A 19,370-nucleotide genomic window follows, 5' to 3' on the forward strand; every position below is an offset into this window, starting at 1 on the left:
GAGAAGTTGCGCGATCTTCAGGAAGTTCCACATGTCTTTGTTAAACCCTGTTTAACATACATAGTCCACTGCCGTATTTTGCACCGTATTTTGTATTTATTATTTTCCTTTTAAAATCTTTTCTGTTAAACTTGCCACATCTGTGAACATTTATGAGCTGTTTGCTCGAAAGACACAGGAATTTATGCACTCAGTAAAACGATCTGCATTCGAAGGTTCAAACAATAAAATTAAAGCTACAAGAACCCCGGAAGTAATTGTGTCCTGTGTGGTATCTAATTCCGCGGGCTACCTAATTTTGGTACCAGGAGTGGGGTGTAGCTAAAACATTTTTTTTAAATTGGCAACAGAGTGGCTTATTTTTACTTAAAAAAATACGGCAGTGGTGAAGATTGCTGGTGACGTCCGTTGGTGTTGAGTCTGAAGCCATCCTGCTGTGGAGGTGGTGACCATCGAGAGACGACGTGAGGGGCTCTACGAGGTTCTGGTGGTTCCTGTTTCACACGACTCAGCCGTACCAGCGCAGAGGACTCCAGCGCTAACTTCAGCTACAAAGACCAAGATCCAGCAAGGCTCCAAGTTAAAGACTGTCCTTGTAGTATCCTTGAACCAGGTTTTGAACCAAATATCCTCATTTATACTGGACTGAGTAAATATTAATATATCATTATGTCTAGTGATTCTGGTGATGAAGGGAGTTCAAGTAATGATAATGGCCACGCCTCAGGTGGCATAACGGGTATAGGTGAAGGTGCTACAGAAGAAATGCAGACCACCATGCAAGAGCTCGCCAGACTGCGAGATGAGCTCACCAGGTTAAATGGTGAAGCAAGGGCTCAGAGAGCAAGTGATAACAGTGCACCCACACGTTCATACATCTACGTTCCAAGAGGACGCCAGATCCAAGCATTTAGTAGGGAGTGTGGTACAGACAGGAGATCTGTCGAAGAGTTTATTGAAGAGGTTGAAAGGGTTTTTAAGATACAGAGCGCAAACAACAGAAGAATAATGTTACTATATACTATCTCTATTGCATGGCCCTGCATTAGAAGAAGTGAGACTATGCATGAGGGGTCAGTCAGTGGGGCCCAGTGATTTATACTCATACCTGAGCAATGCATTTGGGGAAAAGCGCAGTTCCACACAGCTTTTGCAGACCTTTTACAACCGTAACCAAACTGATGGAGAAGACCTCCGTGACTACTCCCATGCACTATCCCAGATTTTGAGCTCTGTAGTGAAACAGTCCACAGATGTAATACCTAATGAGAAAACTGTGCTCAGAGACCGGTTTATTGAGGGTTTAAGAGAAGCAGCACTCAGGCGTGAACTCAGGAAAATGGTTAGGGACAAACCAGAGAGCAGTCTTCTAGATGTGAGGAACGAGGCCCTCCTGTGGGAGATGGAGGACAGCAGGTCTCATCGTCCCAGGGTCATAAAGAGCAACCAAGTTACATCAGAGGTTCCAGAAACCCAGTGCTCTACTATTAAAACAAACAATGACCAAGGTACTGCATTAAATGATGTTCGGAGAGCAGTAGCCCATCAGGAAAAACAGCTAGCAGAGTTAGGCAAAACACTCGCTGATCTAGCCTTTGCTGTAGGTGAACTGAGTAAGCGCAGCACTCAACAGACATTCCTAGAGCCCAAGCCACGACCTAGACCCCAGCCAAAGTTCACACCAGATGGTCAGCCTATCTGTTTCAAGTGTAGAGGAATAGGTCACATTGCAAGAAAATGCCCACAGGCCAGAGGGGGTCAAGGGGACGCAACACCTAGTTCTTCTGTAGTGCAGGAAAACTCGTACCCTCAGTTGTCATGAGCCACACAACTCGAGGGGAGGAAGCTGGCTCACCAAAAGAGACACCAGACAGAAACAGGATCTTAGAGCGTGCAGTCGGAGAATGTAAAACTGTTGAGGTGAAACTACGAGGTGTTACAGTGTCCTGCTTACTTGACACTGGTAGCCAGGTCAGTACAATTTCTGAGTTTTTTTTCAGGGAACACCTGTCAGTGAAAGGCGAAGACATTCACCCGGCATTTGAGTGGTTAAGGATCACTGCAGCTAATGGATTAGACATACCCTATATGGGCTATGTGGAGCTTGATGTAGAAGCCATGGGTCTGACTATCCCAGAGCGAGGTTTTCTGATAGTTAAAGATTCTGAACACTCTTCCTCTGTTCCAGGTCTAATAGGGATGAACATTGTCAAAAAATGCAGAGAGCTAGTACACACTGAGTTTGACACCACACTGCAGGAGAGGTTTGACTCAAACTGGAGAGAGGCTTTTAATCATCTTCATGCAGTACATGCAACAGACAGACTCTCTTTCGCTAGGGTAGCTGGTAAGGATGTAGTCCATATACCTGCTTCATCTGCTGCTGCAGTTATGGCTAGGGGACTCAGGACCGTGACTGAGGATGGTTCTTTTTTGTTGCTGGAGTCTGTGGGTGTCCCCGTTCCTGGAGGTTTGGTTGTTGTGCCTACTTTGGTTTCATCGGGCAATCACATTTTTCCAGTCCGAGTCATGAACATGTCTGATGAAGATATCTGGCTAGGGCCACGGACTAGGCTAGGGGTTTTGACTCAGGTAGACTGTGAAAAGTGATGAGCTTTGTGAGGTACAGTTCCAGAGAATCTCAGCAGACACTGAACAAGTGAGTATCAGTGAACACCCCGAAACACCGACAGATGTGCAGGAAATTCTCGGCAAGCTCAATTTTTGTGGTAACCCAGAACAGCAAGCACAGCTGACTTTGTTACTGGAGAAGTACTCTTTTGTGTTTGCAACAGAAGATGAAGATCTAGGCCACACTGACAAAGTACAACATGAGATCCATCTGACAGATGACATACCTGTAACACAGCCATACAGACGAATCCCACCCACACAGTACAGTGAAGTCAGGGAACATATTGGCAAGCTGCTAAAAAAAGGGGTCATTCAAGAAAGCTCCAGTGCTTATGCTTCGCCCATAGTACTAGTGAGAAAGGCAGATGGTAGTCTGAGGCTATGTGTCGATTACAGGAAACTCAACTCAAAGACAAGACGTGATGCATTCCCGCTCCCGAGAATTGATAAGAGTTTTGATGCGCTGAGAGGGGCAAAGTTCTTTTCGACCATAGATCTGGCGAGCGGATACCACCAGGTAGCTATGCATGAGAGAGATCGGACTAAGACTGCATTTACTACACCGTTTGGTCTGTATGAGTATGTGAGAATGCCTTTTGGTGTTTGTAACGGTCCAGCTACATTTCAGAGACTTATGCAAGTTACTATGAATGATCTCATTTTTCAGATACTCCTGGTCTACCTAGATGACATCTTGGTTTTTTCAGAGACATTTGAGCAGCATTTGGAGAGACTTGAGACTGTGTTTAAGAGACTGGCAGAGACAGGCCTTAAGGTGACGTTGCAGAAGTGTGCTTTCCTACAACAGTCAGTAAAGTTTTTGGGTCATCAGGTGTCGGCAGAAGGTATAGGAACTGACCCCTCCAAGGTCTCTGCTGTTAAGAACTGGAAGGTCCCAATCACTGCCAAAGAGCTGCAGTCGTTCTTGGGTTTCTGTAGTTACTACAGGAGATTCATTCGAGGTTTCTCACAGATTGCCGGGCCACTGCATGACCTAGTAAACAAATGTTCAGGTGTGAAGAAAACAGGGAAAGTAGGTCACCAGTTTTGTAATATGTGGACACCAGAGTGTGACTCTTCCTTTGAGCAGTTAAAGGAAAAACTTACCTCTGCTCCCATTTTGGGTTTTGCCGACTTCACAAAACCATTCGTAGTTGAGACAGATGCTAGTCAGCATGGATGTGGCACTGTATTGTGTCAGCAGCAAGGTGACACCAGACGTGTCATAGCATATGCTAGCCGCAGACTACGCCAGGCTGAGAAGAATGACCGTAATTATAGTAGCATGAAGTTGGAGTTGCTTGCCTTAAAATGGGCAGTTGCTGAAAAATTCAGGGGTTACTTGCGTGGTTCAAAGTTTGTTGTCCTGACTGATAACAATCCCCTCTGCCACCTCAACTCAGCCAAGTTAGGTGCTATAGAGCAGAGGTGGGTAGCACAACTGTCTGGGGAAATCTGTTTTAAGTAATAAGCCCAGACACCTTTCCGGTTAGAACGGAGGCCCCGTCTGTTGCGATGCTAATTAAATGCTTGCGCAACCACTCATCGTCCAACCCAGCATCACGTAGACTTTCTCTCAAAGAGGAATAGCTTGTTGCAGCATCCGTGCCCTGTTTTTACCTCAACCAAGTCCAAGAAGATATTTTCTAAATCACCATTGCCACTGATGTCAGACCTAAGGTAGATGATGAGGTACGTGATCCCATACGCTGAGCTTTCATCAGATGCTAATCGGCGAGTTTGCTTGTTTCAGATTGGATATTATTGTGCGTTTCATTTTGCTGGCTAAGTGGGTTGTAATCTTGGCACACGAGTGGTCTGATCTATGTACGTTTCCCATTTTAGACCCATCTTGTTCTTGCAGTTTATTAAGGGGCCCATCTTCATGAGTGACATTCGTTTTGTAAAACAGTAAGCGGTTCTGAATGCTGCTTCTGTCTCATCAAAGTGGTGTGCACTAGCCTCAATAATAATGTTAAGCATCACGTCCCTTTTTCTGTTTGACCATTTCTTCGGCTTGTTTGTGCACAGCACTGTCCTTGTGTTTATATATTTTGTTGCACATAACTTTTGCATTGTCACTATGCACACTTAATTTTCCCACTCGCTGGATAAGTGAACCCCTCCTTCTGGTCCAAGTAGTATTTTTGCCTCTTTACATGTTAAACATCCGATGCAACCCTCACTGAAAAAAAATCCATGGTTGCCGCTCCTGCCACTCCTTGCTTTGGCTCGCACTCCACACTTTTGGAAGGTCTGAGGTAGCGTTAGATGGCACAGTCTCAGGTGGGACAGATGTTGCTGGTGGCAAGGGTCGATGTACTGCTCCTGCTCCGGACTCCGCCGTAATAGCTAGGCTAGCAGTACTGGCTATGCTAGCATCAGCTAGCTGGACAACTTCCTTGCTCGTTATCTGCTCCTCCACTTTCTCAATTTCTTTTCCATTTTTCTCGTTGTTGGAATTTTTAGTAAAACCAAACTTTGTCAAGTCTATTTGTTTTCGTTTCGACATTTTATATTTTGTAACGTGCATGGATAAGTAGACACGCTGGCCGCTGGCAGACGGGTCTGAGCCTTTAGTCGAGCGCTTAGCGATGTCTCCTGCGGTGTGGGCGATACGGGTTCGCCTCCCGGTCGCGGCAGTTCCTGTGGTTGCATTGTCCCCCGAATTTGCTACGATATTTTGCATAATTATATCTTAATTTTCTGCTATTTTTCTCTTACTCTCTGGAACAATACCTACCACCTCCAAAAAAAATTAGGATCATAAGTGCATTTTTGCAAAAATGCATATATTTTGCATAATGCCAAAACATTTGTCCCAAAATTTTTTTTTATATAGGTGAAAAAAATCAAAGATTCTCAGAATCATCTGAAATGCCGAGAAAAATGGTGTTTAGCCATTTTTAGAAAAATGCATGTTTTGCATATTTATACATAATTTTAAATTTCTGGGATTTTTCCCTTACTCTCTGAAACAATACCTACCACCTCCAAAAAGAATTAGGATCACAAGTGCTTTAGTTTTCGGTCCCGCTATCTACACTAACACCACACACACACACATTACGAAAATATATGAGTAGATATTGGGGTTTTTTTCCGAAATCGAGACGCACGAAACAGGCCTGTACAGCTATGCATTAAAATATTTTTTCCTGTATCCGTGTTTATATATATTGTAACGGGCATGGATAAGTAGACACGTTGGTCCTTAACTAACAGGTCGGACCCTTTAGTCGAGCGGTTGGCGATGTCTCCCGCGGTGCGAGCAATAGCGGTTCGCGTCCTAGCCACGGCAGTTCCTGTGATTGTCCCCCAAATTCTCCATAATATATTGTGGGAGTGCAGATATCGAGTCGAGTCAATTCCGTTAACTCGCCACACAAAACGACACTGATACAGCACAATCTCTCGTGGCAACCAGCTACCCGCTGGATGCTGCAAAAATGGCTCACCCCGGAAACCCTAAGTGCCTACGTCAACATTCTGAATGTCCGCCGTAAAGGAGCAGCAGCCCCCGGGTGAATCTACCCTCATTTGTGTATCACCACTATATAATCCAGTTAGTCAAGTAATTTTTTTATGAGACAATATAAGCCTGTTTCATGCCATAAGCAACCATCAGCTGTCAGTGTATATATACACACACACACACACACACACACACACACACACACCATCAGGTGTGGAGGTGTTCGAGAAAGAACTGGGTCTTTAGCTTCTTAAAGATGGAGAGGGACTCCGCGGATCGAATGGAGTTTGGTAACTCAATAAGCTTCACAATGAAGAGATGACTTGGCGAGATAAGGAGTGTTTACCAGGCACGGCTTAAAAGCTGTGGCTAATGAGGTGAGTGGCAGCAGGTGTGGAATACACGGGTTGACTGAGGACCAAACCAGGGACAGGAGCGGACACGACAAAACATGTCAGAACTTCAAAATAAAACAGGAAGGACAACAGACAATGATAAAATAATGAGCTGACTGACTGAAACTATGGGAGACAATGGCTGCTGGAAATGGCTAAGTAATGGTAACAGTAAAATGACGGACATCGGTAGAATATTACATACAACAATACATGCACTCTCCCACATCAGCCGACAATTCATACGGTTTCGTCTTGGTGTCGCCAAGTACAAAGAGACAAAGCCGACTTCATGGCCATAGCTGGACTACCCCGGTGTAGTTGGTGCTATAGATGGGACACATATCCAAATTATTGCACCATCACAAGATGAACATACATTTGTCAACAGAAGAAAAAAAATCATAGCATCAACACACAGGTGGTTTTTGATGCCAGCTACAATATTCTTGCCATCGTCACCAAGTGGCCAGGAGCAACACATGACCCCCAGATCCTACAGGAGAGTGGCCTGAGGCTGCTGTTTGGGAGGCATCATGTGCCAGCTGGATGTTACTTGGTGGAAGCCAGTGGCTATCTCTGCAGGATGCGGCTCCTCACGCCTCACATCCACCCACAACTAGGACCTTAGTTACATTACAACAGGTAAGCTCACAAAAGGTTACAAAAAAATGGCTGTATTGAACCTTTCAATATGTATTCGCAGTCTCACTCAAGGTGTTATGTGTTTTAGAGCCCACAAGAAAAGTTGCAGTGTAGATGATGATGATGCAGTTGACGATGATGCTGCTGCTGCTGCTGCTGATGATGAAGGCAGAGTGGCTGTTCACGTACTACGAAGTGGATTGGCATACAGGGACCACTTCACCAATACAAACTTTGGGTAAACCATCGCAACAACAATATCCTGCTGATAAGAGCAGCATCTCAGACTAGGAGTGTAATGTCACTTTTCAGTTTGAATAGTGTGATAGTGCAGTTTGGCTTACCAAGGCAGAACAAGTATTTCAGTTACAATTATTGTATAACCTTGCACAAATCAGTCAAAACACAAGCTCTTGTAATGTAATGTATTTATTCAAGAGATTCTCTGTCTTTAAGCATCTTCGGTTTCTGAGAATAGTACTCCTCCTGTAAGTGGAGGAGCCTCTCCTGTGCATCAAGGAGCCTATGCTGTTCCTGTAATAAACTAATTTCAAGCTCCAATTTCCAACAGAGGTGCTAATGGAGCAAGACCACCACCAGCTGCTGCAGGACTGGCAGGAGTCGGGCATGGAGAGAGGGGGCAGGAGGGAGGGGGGCAGCAGCATTGCCATGGTTGGCAACTGAACTGTTGGCCCGAAAAGAAAGATTTGGTGTCCTATTTTGTCTAGCCTATATATCTTTGTGAGGCATTTACAAAATGATGATGATGATTGATTATTATTATTATTTTGAAAGTCATTGTAATTATATAATTCTTTGACTTAACATAAGAATTGATTAAACATGAGAATCATTAATAATTGTGTTGTGTTTGTGTCCCAGTTGTGAGTAATTATATGAGACAAATGTTCAGTTAGAAAAACTTGCCCATCAAGTTCATTCAGCAGTTGAATTGCAGGGTCAGTGTTCCCCTCCAGCCCTGTTATGCTGGTTTTTGAGTGCCCAAGGAGGCAACAGGCAATACAGCCTTGGGTGCTGAGCTTCCACCTAATAAATAAATAGATATTTCAAATGATAGATTACATGTTAGTATAATCTGCGGTGACAAGTATAGTGAGGTTCATTTATATGTAAATACATTCATGTGCAGTTTTGTATAGGCTAAACACATTTAATGACAGAGAATAGAATATTGTTGTCTAGTGTAGTTGAAAATAATTGGCCTAATGTCCTATTTATTACCAGTGGCATTTGTTTATCGCATGAATTCTGCAATCTGTGTCTTTGCCGGAGACCGCAAAGAATACCAGTGCTTTTCACAGTCATCGGTGGTTCTGGACAGAAGTGGGAAAGCTGCATTTATTTACAAGCTTATTTTTTTGGTTTTTCAAGTTATCCCAACTCTAACTTTTCCTTTACAAAGTCCTTCCGTTACGCACAAGTTGGGCAAGAAGCAAAAGCTGTTGTGTCCAGTTTGGTTTTGGTTTTGGTTTGCACAGTGTATCCTCACACGTCTTACTATCAGCCATGGTTATTCCAGTCTGATAATTAAAAGGCTGCTTATATGCATATCTGTTAATTGCCAGACATGTAAAAGGCTAACAATTAGCTAAACATATACTTGACAAGTCAGTATATTATTTTTGGTTTCATGTTTAATCAGTGGCACATAGCCCACATTTTTTATTTTAAAATCCTCATTTGAATATGGCAACATGATACCTCCTACAGTATTTCTATGATGACAGAGACCCGTCCCCGTCAGCCAATCATTGTGGGCCTAGTAAGCAAGATTGTTCATGAAACTCATCCATGGAAACGAGGTCAACCAAGCCCTTTCTCTTATCTTAAGATTCCTCCCCATTCCTTAGTAAAAGTTGGTGTCATATAAGTTTTAAGAGGAAACTCCTAGCTAGAAACGTTCCCTGCTGTTTGGGGGACCTCTTACTGGCAAGACAAAATGTTTTGTGACTACGGCCCCGGGTCTATTGTGCTCATTAAAGTTCACATGCACCGTAGGCACACACGTATGTATACACATGTACACATATAGTAAACACACACGGCCGTGTGTCAGTCATATAGTCTGACAACCTGACTACTCCTACCTGGTCTTAGATTAGCCGGATGTAGTTCAGCTGGACCAGTGACTGATCATGTCAGTGCAACTTTATCTTTCTGTATCTCTGGAGAGTCTATTAACATGGTTCATTGTGCCGGACTAATGTTTAAAGATACAAACCTATCACTGGCCAGCTACCTATCACACACACACACACACACACACACACACACACGTCACCCTTGACTACACTAGACCCTTGAACCACCAGAAGTGTGTGATTTTTTTTGTCACGTGTGATATAAACTTTCGTTTATTTTCCCTCTCTTTTCACAGATGTTGCTACCTTACCTCCAGAGGGCAGCAGAGGGCAACTCAACGCCAGAGGTTAAAGGTCAGGGTCTTCACCTTTTGAGGTGTTCTGCAGTTGTATGTTCAGTCTTTACTTTTTTCTTTTTCTTTTTACTGTAACTGAGGAGAGAGTCAAGGCTCCCATACAAATAAAAGCTGTGGGTGAGTGAAAGTCAGACAGGCAGATTAAATCAAATTTAGAAGAAAAATGGCTTAGAGTGCAAAGTGTGTTTGGTGTATTTTCATACATCAGGCAAAAATAAAAACAAAAAATGTCAATAATTACAGCCTTCTATCACAACACTTGACTTGAACTTCAGCGGGTGTAGACATGCTGACAGAGGCAGTTAGTTCACAGATGTGTGTTAAGTGTCTATGTCATGAGTGTCACATTAGCTATCAAGCTATCAAATGTAGCTATCAAGCTATCAAATGTATCACCCACCCTCCTAGAAAGACAAGCCAGGGGGTAAATGGAGAAAAACGAAGCGGCAACCACCGGGACTGTCAGTTGAAGCCGGTGCATAAGTGCATTAAGTTGTAGTTCCAGCCTGGCCACTAGATGGCGAGCTCCAAAATAACTCTGGTCCAATGTAAGTTAGTGAGACATTTTCAACTTCTTTCAAATACAGTCACTCAAAAAAATTTTTTTTTAAGAAGTTGGGGTCGCAATCGCCAATTTCAAGCCTTGCAAACAGTGTTAGAGTGGTCATTTTGAAAAATTTTGTTCCGTTAAGAAGATATTAAGGATTAAAAAAGTGGTATGTTGAAGGTGTTCTTACCTTGATTGACAGGTCTGTCAAACTGTCTGCCACTGAGATCCCACCCCAGCTCCAACCCTTGGTCCATCCCATTGCCCAAATTTGTATTATTTTTTATTATTTTTTTTTGTCTCCAGCAATTGGCAAGATGGAGGTGAGCATGGAGCCATAGGCTTAAAAATTCCCCTTCAGAAACCAATGGGTGATGTTACAGGCGCTCATCCATCTTTTCTATATAGTCTATGTAGAGGGCATCCTGGTAGCGTAGTGGTCTATTCCGTTGTCGACTAACACGGGATCTCCGATTCGATTCACCGTGTTACCTCCGGCTTGGTCAGGCATCCCTGGAGACACAATTGGCCGTGTCTACAGGTGGGAAGCCAGATGTGGGTAAGAGTGGAATAAATTGGCTATGTACATAATGGAGAAAGACAAAAAATGATATATATATACAGGAAAAAAAGTTTTAATACATTGCAGTACAGGCCTGTTTCATGCGTTGCGTACTCAAGTTTCTTTGTCAGAATTTGCTTCTAAGGAGTTTTTATGTTAGTTTTATAGTATGTTAGATTGTAGTATAACCCATCCTTTAGTAACATTTTGCCAATTGTTGATATATTTGCTGGCAATATTGTTCTCTAGCTATATTGGCCTGATAGCATGACTTTATTGCTAAACTTCACCTGCTTGTTCGGGGTGTACCTAATATAATCGTTTCTTAGTATATTGGTTTGAAAGCATATATACTAGTGTCTCTGCAAAGTGGTACTTTTGACTGACAGCTACTGCACAAAGACCTGAGATAGCAGTCAGTGCACTGCATCACACACCGTGTCCTGGCTGTGCCAAGTCTGTACTCTAGGCGGATTTCATTTCTTTTCTTTTCTTGTCTTTTTCTTTTTATTGTTCAGACATCATGAGTTCAAATTTCACACTGTCAGAACGAAGGTTTCTCTCTATCCCTCACTGTACTCTTTCTGTGTTGTTTTCCCCTGTTTTGTATTTTTATCTCTCCCCCTGCCAGGATATTGTTTTGAGTCCTGTTTGTTTCTGTTTATGACATTACAGAAAATACTGGCTTGAATGAAACAAAAATTACGTAGTGTTGGAGATCATGCCAGAAGGTCTCTATTAAAGTTTGGACAAAATTGGATTGAGATAATGGTTAAAAGGTCAATCTCAAGATCATGGGATTTCAAAATGCTATTACTCATTAACAGATGTACAACAACTTAATTCTTATTTTTGACAGATAGGACATTCCACACAGACCACCATGACCTTTGACCTTAGGGGACTTTGAAAAGCCAAACTCAGAGTTATGGGATTGTGACTCATAAACGGCTGTAGATAACCACTTCATCACTATTATTGGCAGATAAGGTGTCTGTCGTGCTTCCATCTGGTACCATGACCTTTCACTTTGTCATCGTGGTCCCGGTTGTTTGTTCTTATCTCAGGGGGTCGTATGTCCTGCAGGAGGTCAGCCATCATCAACATCTCCTCTCTGGTTGGCTCCATAGAGAAGTGTCCAGAGAACTTCCCCAGGGCACAGATGTATGCATATAGGCTAAGCAAGGTACTGCTGGACAACAGGCCTACACAAGATTCAAATACAGATAAATACATTTTAAATTAGACACTAAAATTCCTAAAGAATTTCCAATGTGTAGAAGCTCAAAGTATTGGCTATGTGGTCACTAGTGGCATTACATATGAATTGAGTTGTGACATCATCCGTCCTTTTCACAAGAACATCCCCAAAAGTTGGATACATCCCCACATCTTCTTATGTAGTTAAATGTTTTACAATTTGAATGGAGATGCTCTATTCAAGTCTTAGAGCTACTTTGACAAGTTGACTTATTTGACTGGGAACTCAGAAGCTCCCGGTCACAAGTTTGACCGTCGACGTCAATGTAATCCAAACAATCCACATCATTTAACATCAAACATTGGTCACAATATTATTGTAAAACCATCACTCCATGCTTCAAAGATAAGCAATTTACTTTCCCTGCTTTGGTAACGCCATAAAAGCTGTATGAATGAAAAGTACTGATACCGCTTATCCAGCGCCATTGGCTACATTACAATGATTTAGTGGATTGGTGAACATAATGCAAATAGACACACTTGTGTAACAATGTGTATTTTTAACCACACACACACACACACACACACACACACACACACACACACACACACACACAGTGTGCCAATATTTCAAAGGATGGAAGTCGTGTGTAGAAATAAACCTTAAAAAGTTGATTTGAGAAAGCTTTTAATTGATAATAGAAACAAAGTTAATTACAGTTTGTGGTGCCGCCGTGCTGATCTGATGTCACAGAGCAAATTTCAGCAAACCCAGGGTGAGAACATTTTGAGTTGTGTCTTAATTTAAGGCCCCTTACAATAAATACACTTTGAATACGCAGAGCTTGCAAGTTCCAACAGGGAATTGAATGCCACATCAGACGTGTGATGTGCTGTGTGTGTTACACCTGGTTCTCCAGCCAGCTGGCATGTCACAGACTCTGTTTGTTGCCCTTTATCGTGCATAAAATGTCCGAAATCTGAATTTGACCGTCCATTTTATTTCATTGAAATATAATCTATCATGGAAAAGGCTGTTTGAAAATGACAAATAAATAAATAAATAAATAAACAACAGCCTCCAAAAGTATCTTGATGTGTATTTGTTTTCACCTTTCCAATTAGAAATGAAAATATGATGAAAAGGTGATCTAAAGATAGATATTGGAATAAAAAAAAATGCACCCCTTCTGCGATCTCATAGAGTTTAGATATTGTAAAACTGTCAGCCTGTGACTTAGACTGAGTAAATATGATCTGACTCTCATTAAAACATCTGAATTGACAGAATGATCTCCAGAAAAACAACAATAAATTACTCCTGATTAACCAAGTCTCTTTTTGAAGGAGCACATCTGTCATATCCATAATCCAAGTAAACACTGACCAGCTGAATAAGGCTATTGAATTACTTTTCTTTGAGACAAAGCTCTTGTTATTTTCATGTCGGTTACTAGGCGGCACTGAACATGCTGACTCGCTGTCTCGCCGAGGACTTCAAAAAATACAACGTACTGGTCACAGCGATCCACCCAGGCTGGGTTCAAACTGAAATGGGAGGAAATGAGGTGAGGATGTATTGGAAGGAGGAGGAGGAGGGAGGGAAAGATTTGGGTGCTGCTAGGAGGTCAAGTGTCTTTATGTTTGTGAAAGCAGGGGGTGACAAGGATAGGTAGGGGTTTTTGTTTTCAAGTTTTTTGGGGTTTTTTTTCAAATTTAGTGGATTTTCCCTCAAAAAATAGAAACAAGTATAAAGATCATGTTGGCAAAACATGTTTAACACAGCATTTTGCTGTAAGCCAGGAACTGTAACCAAAATGAAACCGATGTTAAAGAAGAAAAAAAAACATTCTTAAAAGTCAATTCTTCAAGTTTATGATGTAATTGTAAGTTTATTTGTCATTTCATTTCTGTTTTTGTTGTGATTATTGTCCTCCAGGCTCCTCTGCCCAAGCAGGAGAGCGTGCAGGGCATGCTTCAGGTGATGTCATGGCTCAGCAATAAAGACAGTGGCACCCTGCTGGACTGGCAAGGCAACAGCATCCCCTGGTAACCGTGCTATGCTAACGTGCTAACTTGCTAACGACGGTCTTGTAGGCTGATGACTGACATTGTTAGGATCCACAAGTGTTACACAAGTCCATGAGGAATTATATGAATGGTATTCCGTAATTTGCTGTCTTTTTTCTCTCTTTCTATTAAGCCCAGGGAGAAAATGAATATGGAGAAAAGTCTGCCATTTAACGTATCTTTGAGCTCTGTAACCCACGCGTGGTGATTCTGAACAGTTCCTTGTATAATTGCTTATCAATTTACTCAATGTCTACTAAAGTGTATTCTACTAAATAACCGGTGTGGCTCATTCATATGTTGTATCACCTGTGACTCTTCAGTGAGGGTTACTGTTTTCTTCAGCTAAGTGACTTAGCTAGTGTTATGAATCACTCGACCTTCTGTCTCTGCGTCCTTCCCCAGATGTCTCATCGACAAGCCTCTTGGCTTGCGCCCTAGCTAACACAACATATATGCTGTCATCGTTAGCAATGGGTGTGAGGAGATCAAGCTGGATCTGGCACAAAGACTAATGTCAATACCTTTTGTAGTGGACTTGGCAAACACCTATCACTTGTTTTTTTTTTTTAAATTTGCCTGCCAAAAGTTGCTAATTTTGCCAGACAGATTGTTCATAGAATGAAAAAATATTGTCAAAAGCAGAAGGATGACCACACATGCCCACATACAAATTGGAGCATAAATCTAGCCCTTTAGACCAGTCAGCCAAGCTACTAGGAGGAAACTGCTTCTTTTACCATTGCCAAAGACTTTCAAATCAAGTCCTCTCGATCACAACTGCAATCAAGCGTGTTTCATGTAGGGCTGCAATTTCAGGTGCTCTACTCTGTAGAAGCCCTGTGTGGGCCAAAAATGCTAATGGGTGCAGCAGCCGAACGAGATGTAATCCCATAGGCCGCAGCATGTGATTACTTAAACTGACAGTTTAGCAGAGTTCAACATAAGATTTAAGGGACTCTGCCCAATGAGAAAAATTTTAACTGTAGCAGAGGATGGTTTCGATCCATCGACCTCTGGGTTATGGGCCCAGCACGCTTCCGCTGCGCCACTCTGCTCATGTCAATTAGGGTGGTGCTTTAACACAAACTTGTCTTATTCATTAGGTGGCCAGGAATATTGTCATAAATTCTTCATTTGTATTTAGCAACCAGTCAAAGAATCTGTTCCTTTAAATTCTCAGCCTACAGTTATACAGTAACATGGCTAATGTAGCTCATCTTATCTATTGGTTTGTGTTATGCATTTTCATCTTTTTTTGCATTAACTTTCCATTGTCTCCCTTACTGGATTGTAGATTCTTGTCAATAAGAAAATCCTGACTGTAGCAGAGGATGGTTTCGATCCATCGACCTCTGGGTTATGGGCCCAGCACGCTTCCGCTGCGCCACTCTGCTCGTAGTTACAACACTTGCTTTATTCATTAGCCAGACAGCTGTATGCTGTTACTGCCTGGACCTAAAGAGGGGGCCAGCAACTAGTCTGCTAAAGATGAGCAACTGAAAGTTAATGTGGAACTTAATCAATTATGACCCGCTCCCAATCACAACAGTTAAGTGCATCTAGCATGAGTAGTGTGATCTTATTTTAAATGATCTATTTCTCCATAACAACCCTGTGTTGGCCTGAGATGAAAAGGGCTCAGCTGACAACTGCATACATGGAAGATGGAATACCTTTGCCAACTTTAGTTATAAGAGATGTCATTAGCTTTGCCATCTGTAGCAGGGGATGGTTTCAATGACTTGACCTCTGGACCCAGCACACTTCTGCTGTGCTATTCAGATTATAACTGAATAATACAGGCCTCAACCACACAATCCTGGGTTTAAGAGGCCCTTGCCTTATCCGATAGGCCACTAGTGCCGGGCTGTTGCCAGCCTGGACTTAAAGAACTACTGCTGGCAACATGTGTCCTGAGGACAATATGTTAAAGGTCAGTGTTTACCCTGAAACAAGACCTTAAATTGATCTGATCCTGGAGCACTTATGAGGTAGAATGTGTGAATACCTCTACTGTTATTTAAGTTAAGGGCTACATCTAGTGAACCTCCACATATAATTTAACTAATTTCATGACATGACATCCACTGAACATCAATATTTGGAGAAGCTGAGCTTCCTCTTTCTCCCACATAATTTGCATGATAATTAAAGGGGATACAGTTAAATGGGACCTAACCTATTCTGTGCAAGAAGACTGAAAAGTTCCATTAATTCTTCTTCCATCCATCCATTATCTGAAGCGCTTATCCTGCTCTCAGGGTCGCGGGGATAATGTTTTTGACAATCAAATAATCTATACCTTTAAGTCTTCATCCTACAATTTAGGAAAACAAAATAACTAATGTGTCAGATATACAGTAGCATGATTAATGTTAACTAGATCAAGCAATTGTATTCATGTGGATCTATCTATCTATCTATCTATCTCCTTCTCTCTGTCTGTTGGTTCGTTTGTTTCTGTAATTTTTTTATTATTTATTTTCTCTCTCTCTGAATGATGCCTTTTTGTTTCTCTTCTGTATATGCAATTGGTGTGATGTACGTCTCCCTTGTGTGCACATGCAGTCTGTCCTCCTCCCAGGTTGCCATGGTGATGGTGGTCGCCACCTGGACACTGCTTGGCATCCTCCTCATCACATTTTCTGTTTATAAATCTTATAAATCCATATAATTTTGTTATCCTGTTTCAATGTTATATCCTTCTCTCTCTCAATGTGTGACTATTGGTTTTTTCTTCTTCTTATCTTCCATGTATGGGAATGGTGTGATGTGAGTCTCCCCTGTCTGTGTGAGCATGCGTAGTCTGTCCTCCTGTCAGGTCTACATGGTGATGGTGGTGGCATGGCTGAGGTCCTGGGCTGTTCTGGTGGTATCTGGACACTACTTGGCAACCTCCTCATCACATTCTTCATATATTTTATACATCCATTATAATTCTGTTATCCTCTTTCAGTGCTGAATTCTGTAAATTATGTTTTATTCTGTACACAAAATATCCATTGCACATTGTCTGTCTTGGGAGAGAAATCTCTCCTCTGTTGCTCTCCCTGAGGTTTCTCCCTACTTTTACTCCATTAAAGGGTGTTTTTAGGGAGTTGTTCCTTATCCAATGTGAAGGTCTAAGAACAGGATGTTGTGTTGCTGTAAAGTCCACTGAGGCAAAATTTTAATTTGTGATAATGGGCTATACAAATAAAATTGACTTGATGACTTCTTTTTGTTTTTGCATAAAATTTCCCTTCCTGGATTGTGGCCTTGTGGTGGCATAAAGGCTTGCAAGGTGTAAATGGTCCCCAGTGCTATGTGGTCAGGAGCATTATGCTCCTAGTATGGTCTTCCATGGCAGAAAGGTCTGGAATGAGGACCCAGACAGACATAATGTCTAAGAAAATGGTAGATAAGAAGAACAAGTTTCCACCATCCAAAAGAGGCCAACTCCTGGAGTCAGGTCTGAGGGTGGATCTGCAGGTGAGTCCTGGTGGCCAGTCGGCTCATATAAACTAGCTGGCCTTCATCGTGTCAACTCATATTTCACCATTTTTAGAGCTGGTCTGTGTTCACATGCCCCTACTGTTTACCAGGGCTGCTTTCAAGTCTTTTTTTAACAATGCTTAAGTTAAGTCTCAAGTGTTACATAGCAGGTCTCCGGTCCACAGCTCTGCTGATTAAAACCTGAAATCACCGAAGGTGATGGAAAATATTTTATGTTTAAATGATCTTGAGGTGTCCTATTTAAATGATATAAACTAGTTTAATGTGACTTTTTCCACATCTAATCAGGACTTTCTCTGGTGTTGGGATTGGCTTAATAACAGGTGAATTGGCATGATGACACTCTAGTATGCATGAAGTCTTAGATGCTCATCATTACACGGTTTGACTCTAGCCAATACATCCACATTAATGCAGATGATAGAGCCCACGCTATCAACATTTAACATCACCACAGCCAAGCCTGCATACACTCCCACACTAGGACCTGTACTTACTTATATATTCAGAGAAATACCTAAACAACAATGTGCTTTTCTGCTGGCGGAATAACGCAAATGAATGGAAATGCTAACAGTCTCTTCGATAAAATTTCCATCGGGTTTTATACAAGTTATTTTCTATTCAAGTCAGGTCACTTCTTGTCATTCTCATCTTAGTTGAGAAGGAGAGCAGATATGTGGTGTCGCTGCTTAATCTGCCATCAAGGCATCATAATTACCATCTAAAACTCTTCTTATGATGTAGGAGAAACACATTCGTAAGGGACACAGTGAACGCATTGTGCACTTCACATGACCAATGACTGGACCATAATTACTGGGCCATCACAAAGGCTGAGAGACGTACATATTTGGTTTCATAGTACGACTGGAAATGTTGCTGAGATTATTCACAATGGCCAATCCATTAATAGATAAAAGCCAAATCAAAGAAAGGAAACACTTTCGTGAATGAAAGCTGCATACTATAATGAATGTAAGAGTAGTCCCTATATCAATACTATTCGTTAATATCCCCTTACAGAGGTGTAGACATGCAAACCCTATGGGCCAATTTTGGCTATCCTGGCTTGAAAAAGATCGCAGTGAATTTGAGACAAAACTTTATCTGTGCCTAGCAGTACCTGTTTCTCAACATTGATGCTCCTGAAACAGGTTTGTGATGCAAGGAAAAGGAGATCAGAAATTGAAACAGGTGAGTGCAAATTCAATCTAAGCAAAGGTGTTAGTAAGTAGTATAATCACAGTATTCCAACACTGTCACAGAGACAACTATTATGGCTGGTTTGCAGAGCAACAAAAAACTGTTACTATCCCATAGAAACACACTTTAGTGACATGCAATGCAGAGAACATACACTGTGTCCAGGTACATTTATGGCAAACAGAAAAAAGGATTTCACTGGACCAAGTACTTATTTTCCCTGAAGAAGGGATGTAGCAGCTCTGGTAGGGCAGGAGGTGGATTATCCTGTCATGGTTTAGGTTCACTGAACCCCTCAGATGGCAAAGTAAAAATGCCAAAAAAATACATTTGATTGCATTCATCCTACGGAGAGACGTCTTCTATCACGACGCAGGTGGAGGATAATTTCCTCTGGTCTGGATAATGAGCACGAAAAGACAGCAAATCATATACCAAGCGCTGTAATTAATGACTTAAGATAGTGGAGCGATGCCTCAAAATATTTTCTGTCATCAGGACAGGAAATTATTTTTGCGGATGCGCGGTCTCTCAGTTCTGACTTTCAAGCATTTGTCAAACATATATCGAACAGAGGGTATGAGGATTGAAGGTGATGTACATCGTCATCTGCTGTGTGAACATAAATCCCACTGAGACTGCAAATAAACTGGGCTTGGCTCTGAGCTGTGATATAA

At 41.9% G+C, this 19,370-nt stretch overlaps 1 protein-coding gene and 2 non-coding genes across 3 annotated transcripts in view; 1 reads left to right on the forward strand and 2 right to left on the reverse strand.

The window, feature by feature from the left end:
- The window catches only part of zgc:158868 (uncharacterized protein LOC791147 homolog), a 61,919-nt gene extending 47,667 nt beyond the window's left edge, over positions 1-14,252 (forward strand). The window contains exons 4-7 of the mRNA XM_056282522.1: positions 9,548-9,605; positions 11,784-11,902; positions 13,377-13,487; positions 13,859-14,252. Of these exons, the coding sequence (XP_056138497.1) occupies positions 9,548-9,605; positions 11,784-11,902; positions 13,377-13,487; positions 13,859-13,972 (402 nt within the window). The 3' untranslated portion in view covers positions 13,973-14,252. The remainder of the gene's footprint in view (positions 1-9,547; positions 9,606-11,783; positions 11,903-13,376; positions 13,488-13,858) is intronic.
- Positions 14,253-14,975: 723 nt separating this feature from the next.
- trnam-cau (transfer RNA methionine (anticodon CAU)) lies at positions 14,976-15,047 on the reverse strand. The gene has a single exon. It is a non-coding gene; the product is annotated as a tRNA-Met (tRNA).
- Positions 15,048-15,314: 267 nt separating this feature from the next.
- On the reverse strand, positions 15,315-15,386 carry trnam-cau (transfer RNA methionine (anticodon CAU)). The gene has a single exon. It is a non-coding gene; the product is annotated as a tRNA-Met (tRNA).
- Between the last annotated feature and the right edge of the window lie 3,984 nt (positions 15,387-19,370).

Source organism: Lampris incognitus, chromosome 6 (assembly GCF_029633865.1).
Source record: "Lampris incognitus isolate fLamInc1 chromosome 6, fLamInc1.hap2, whole genome shotgun sequence".
Taxonomy (NCBI): Eukaryota; Metazoa; Chordata; class Actinopteri; order Lampriformes; family Lampridae; genus Lampris; species Lampris incognitus.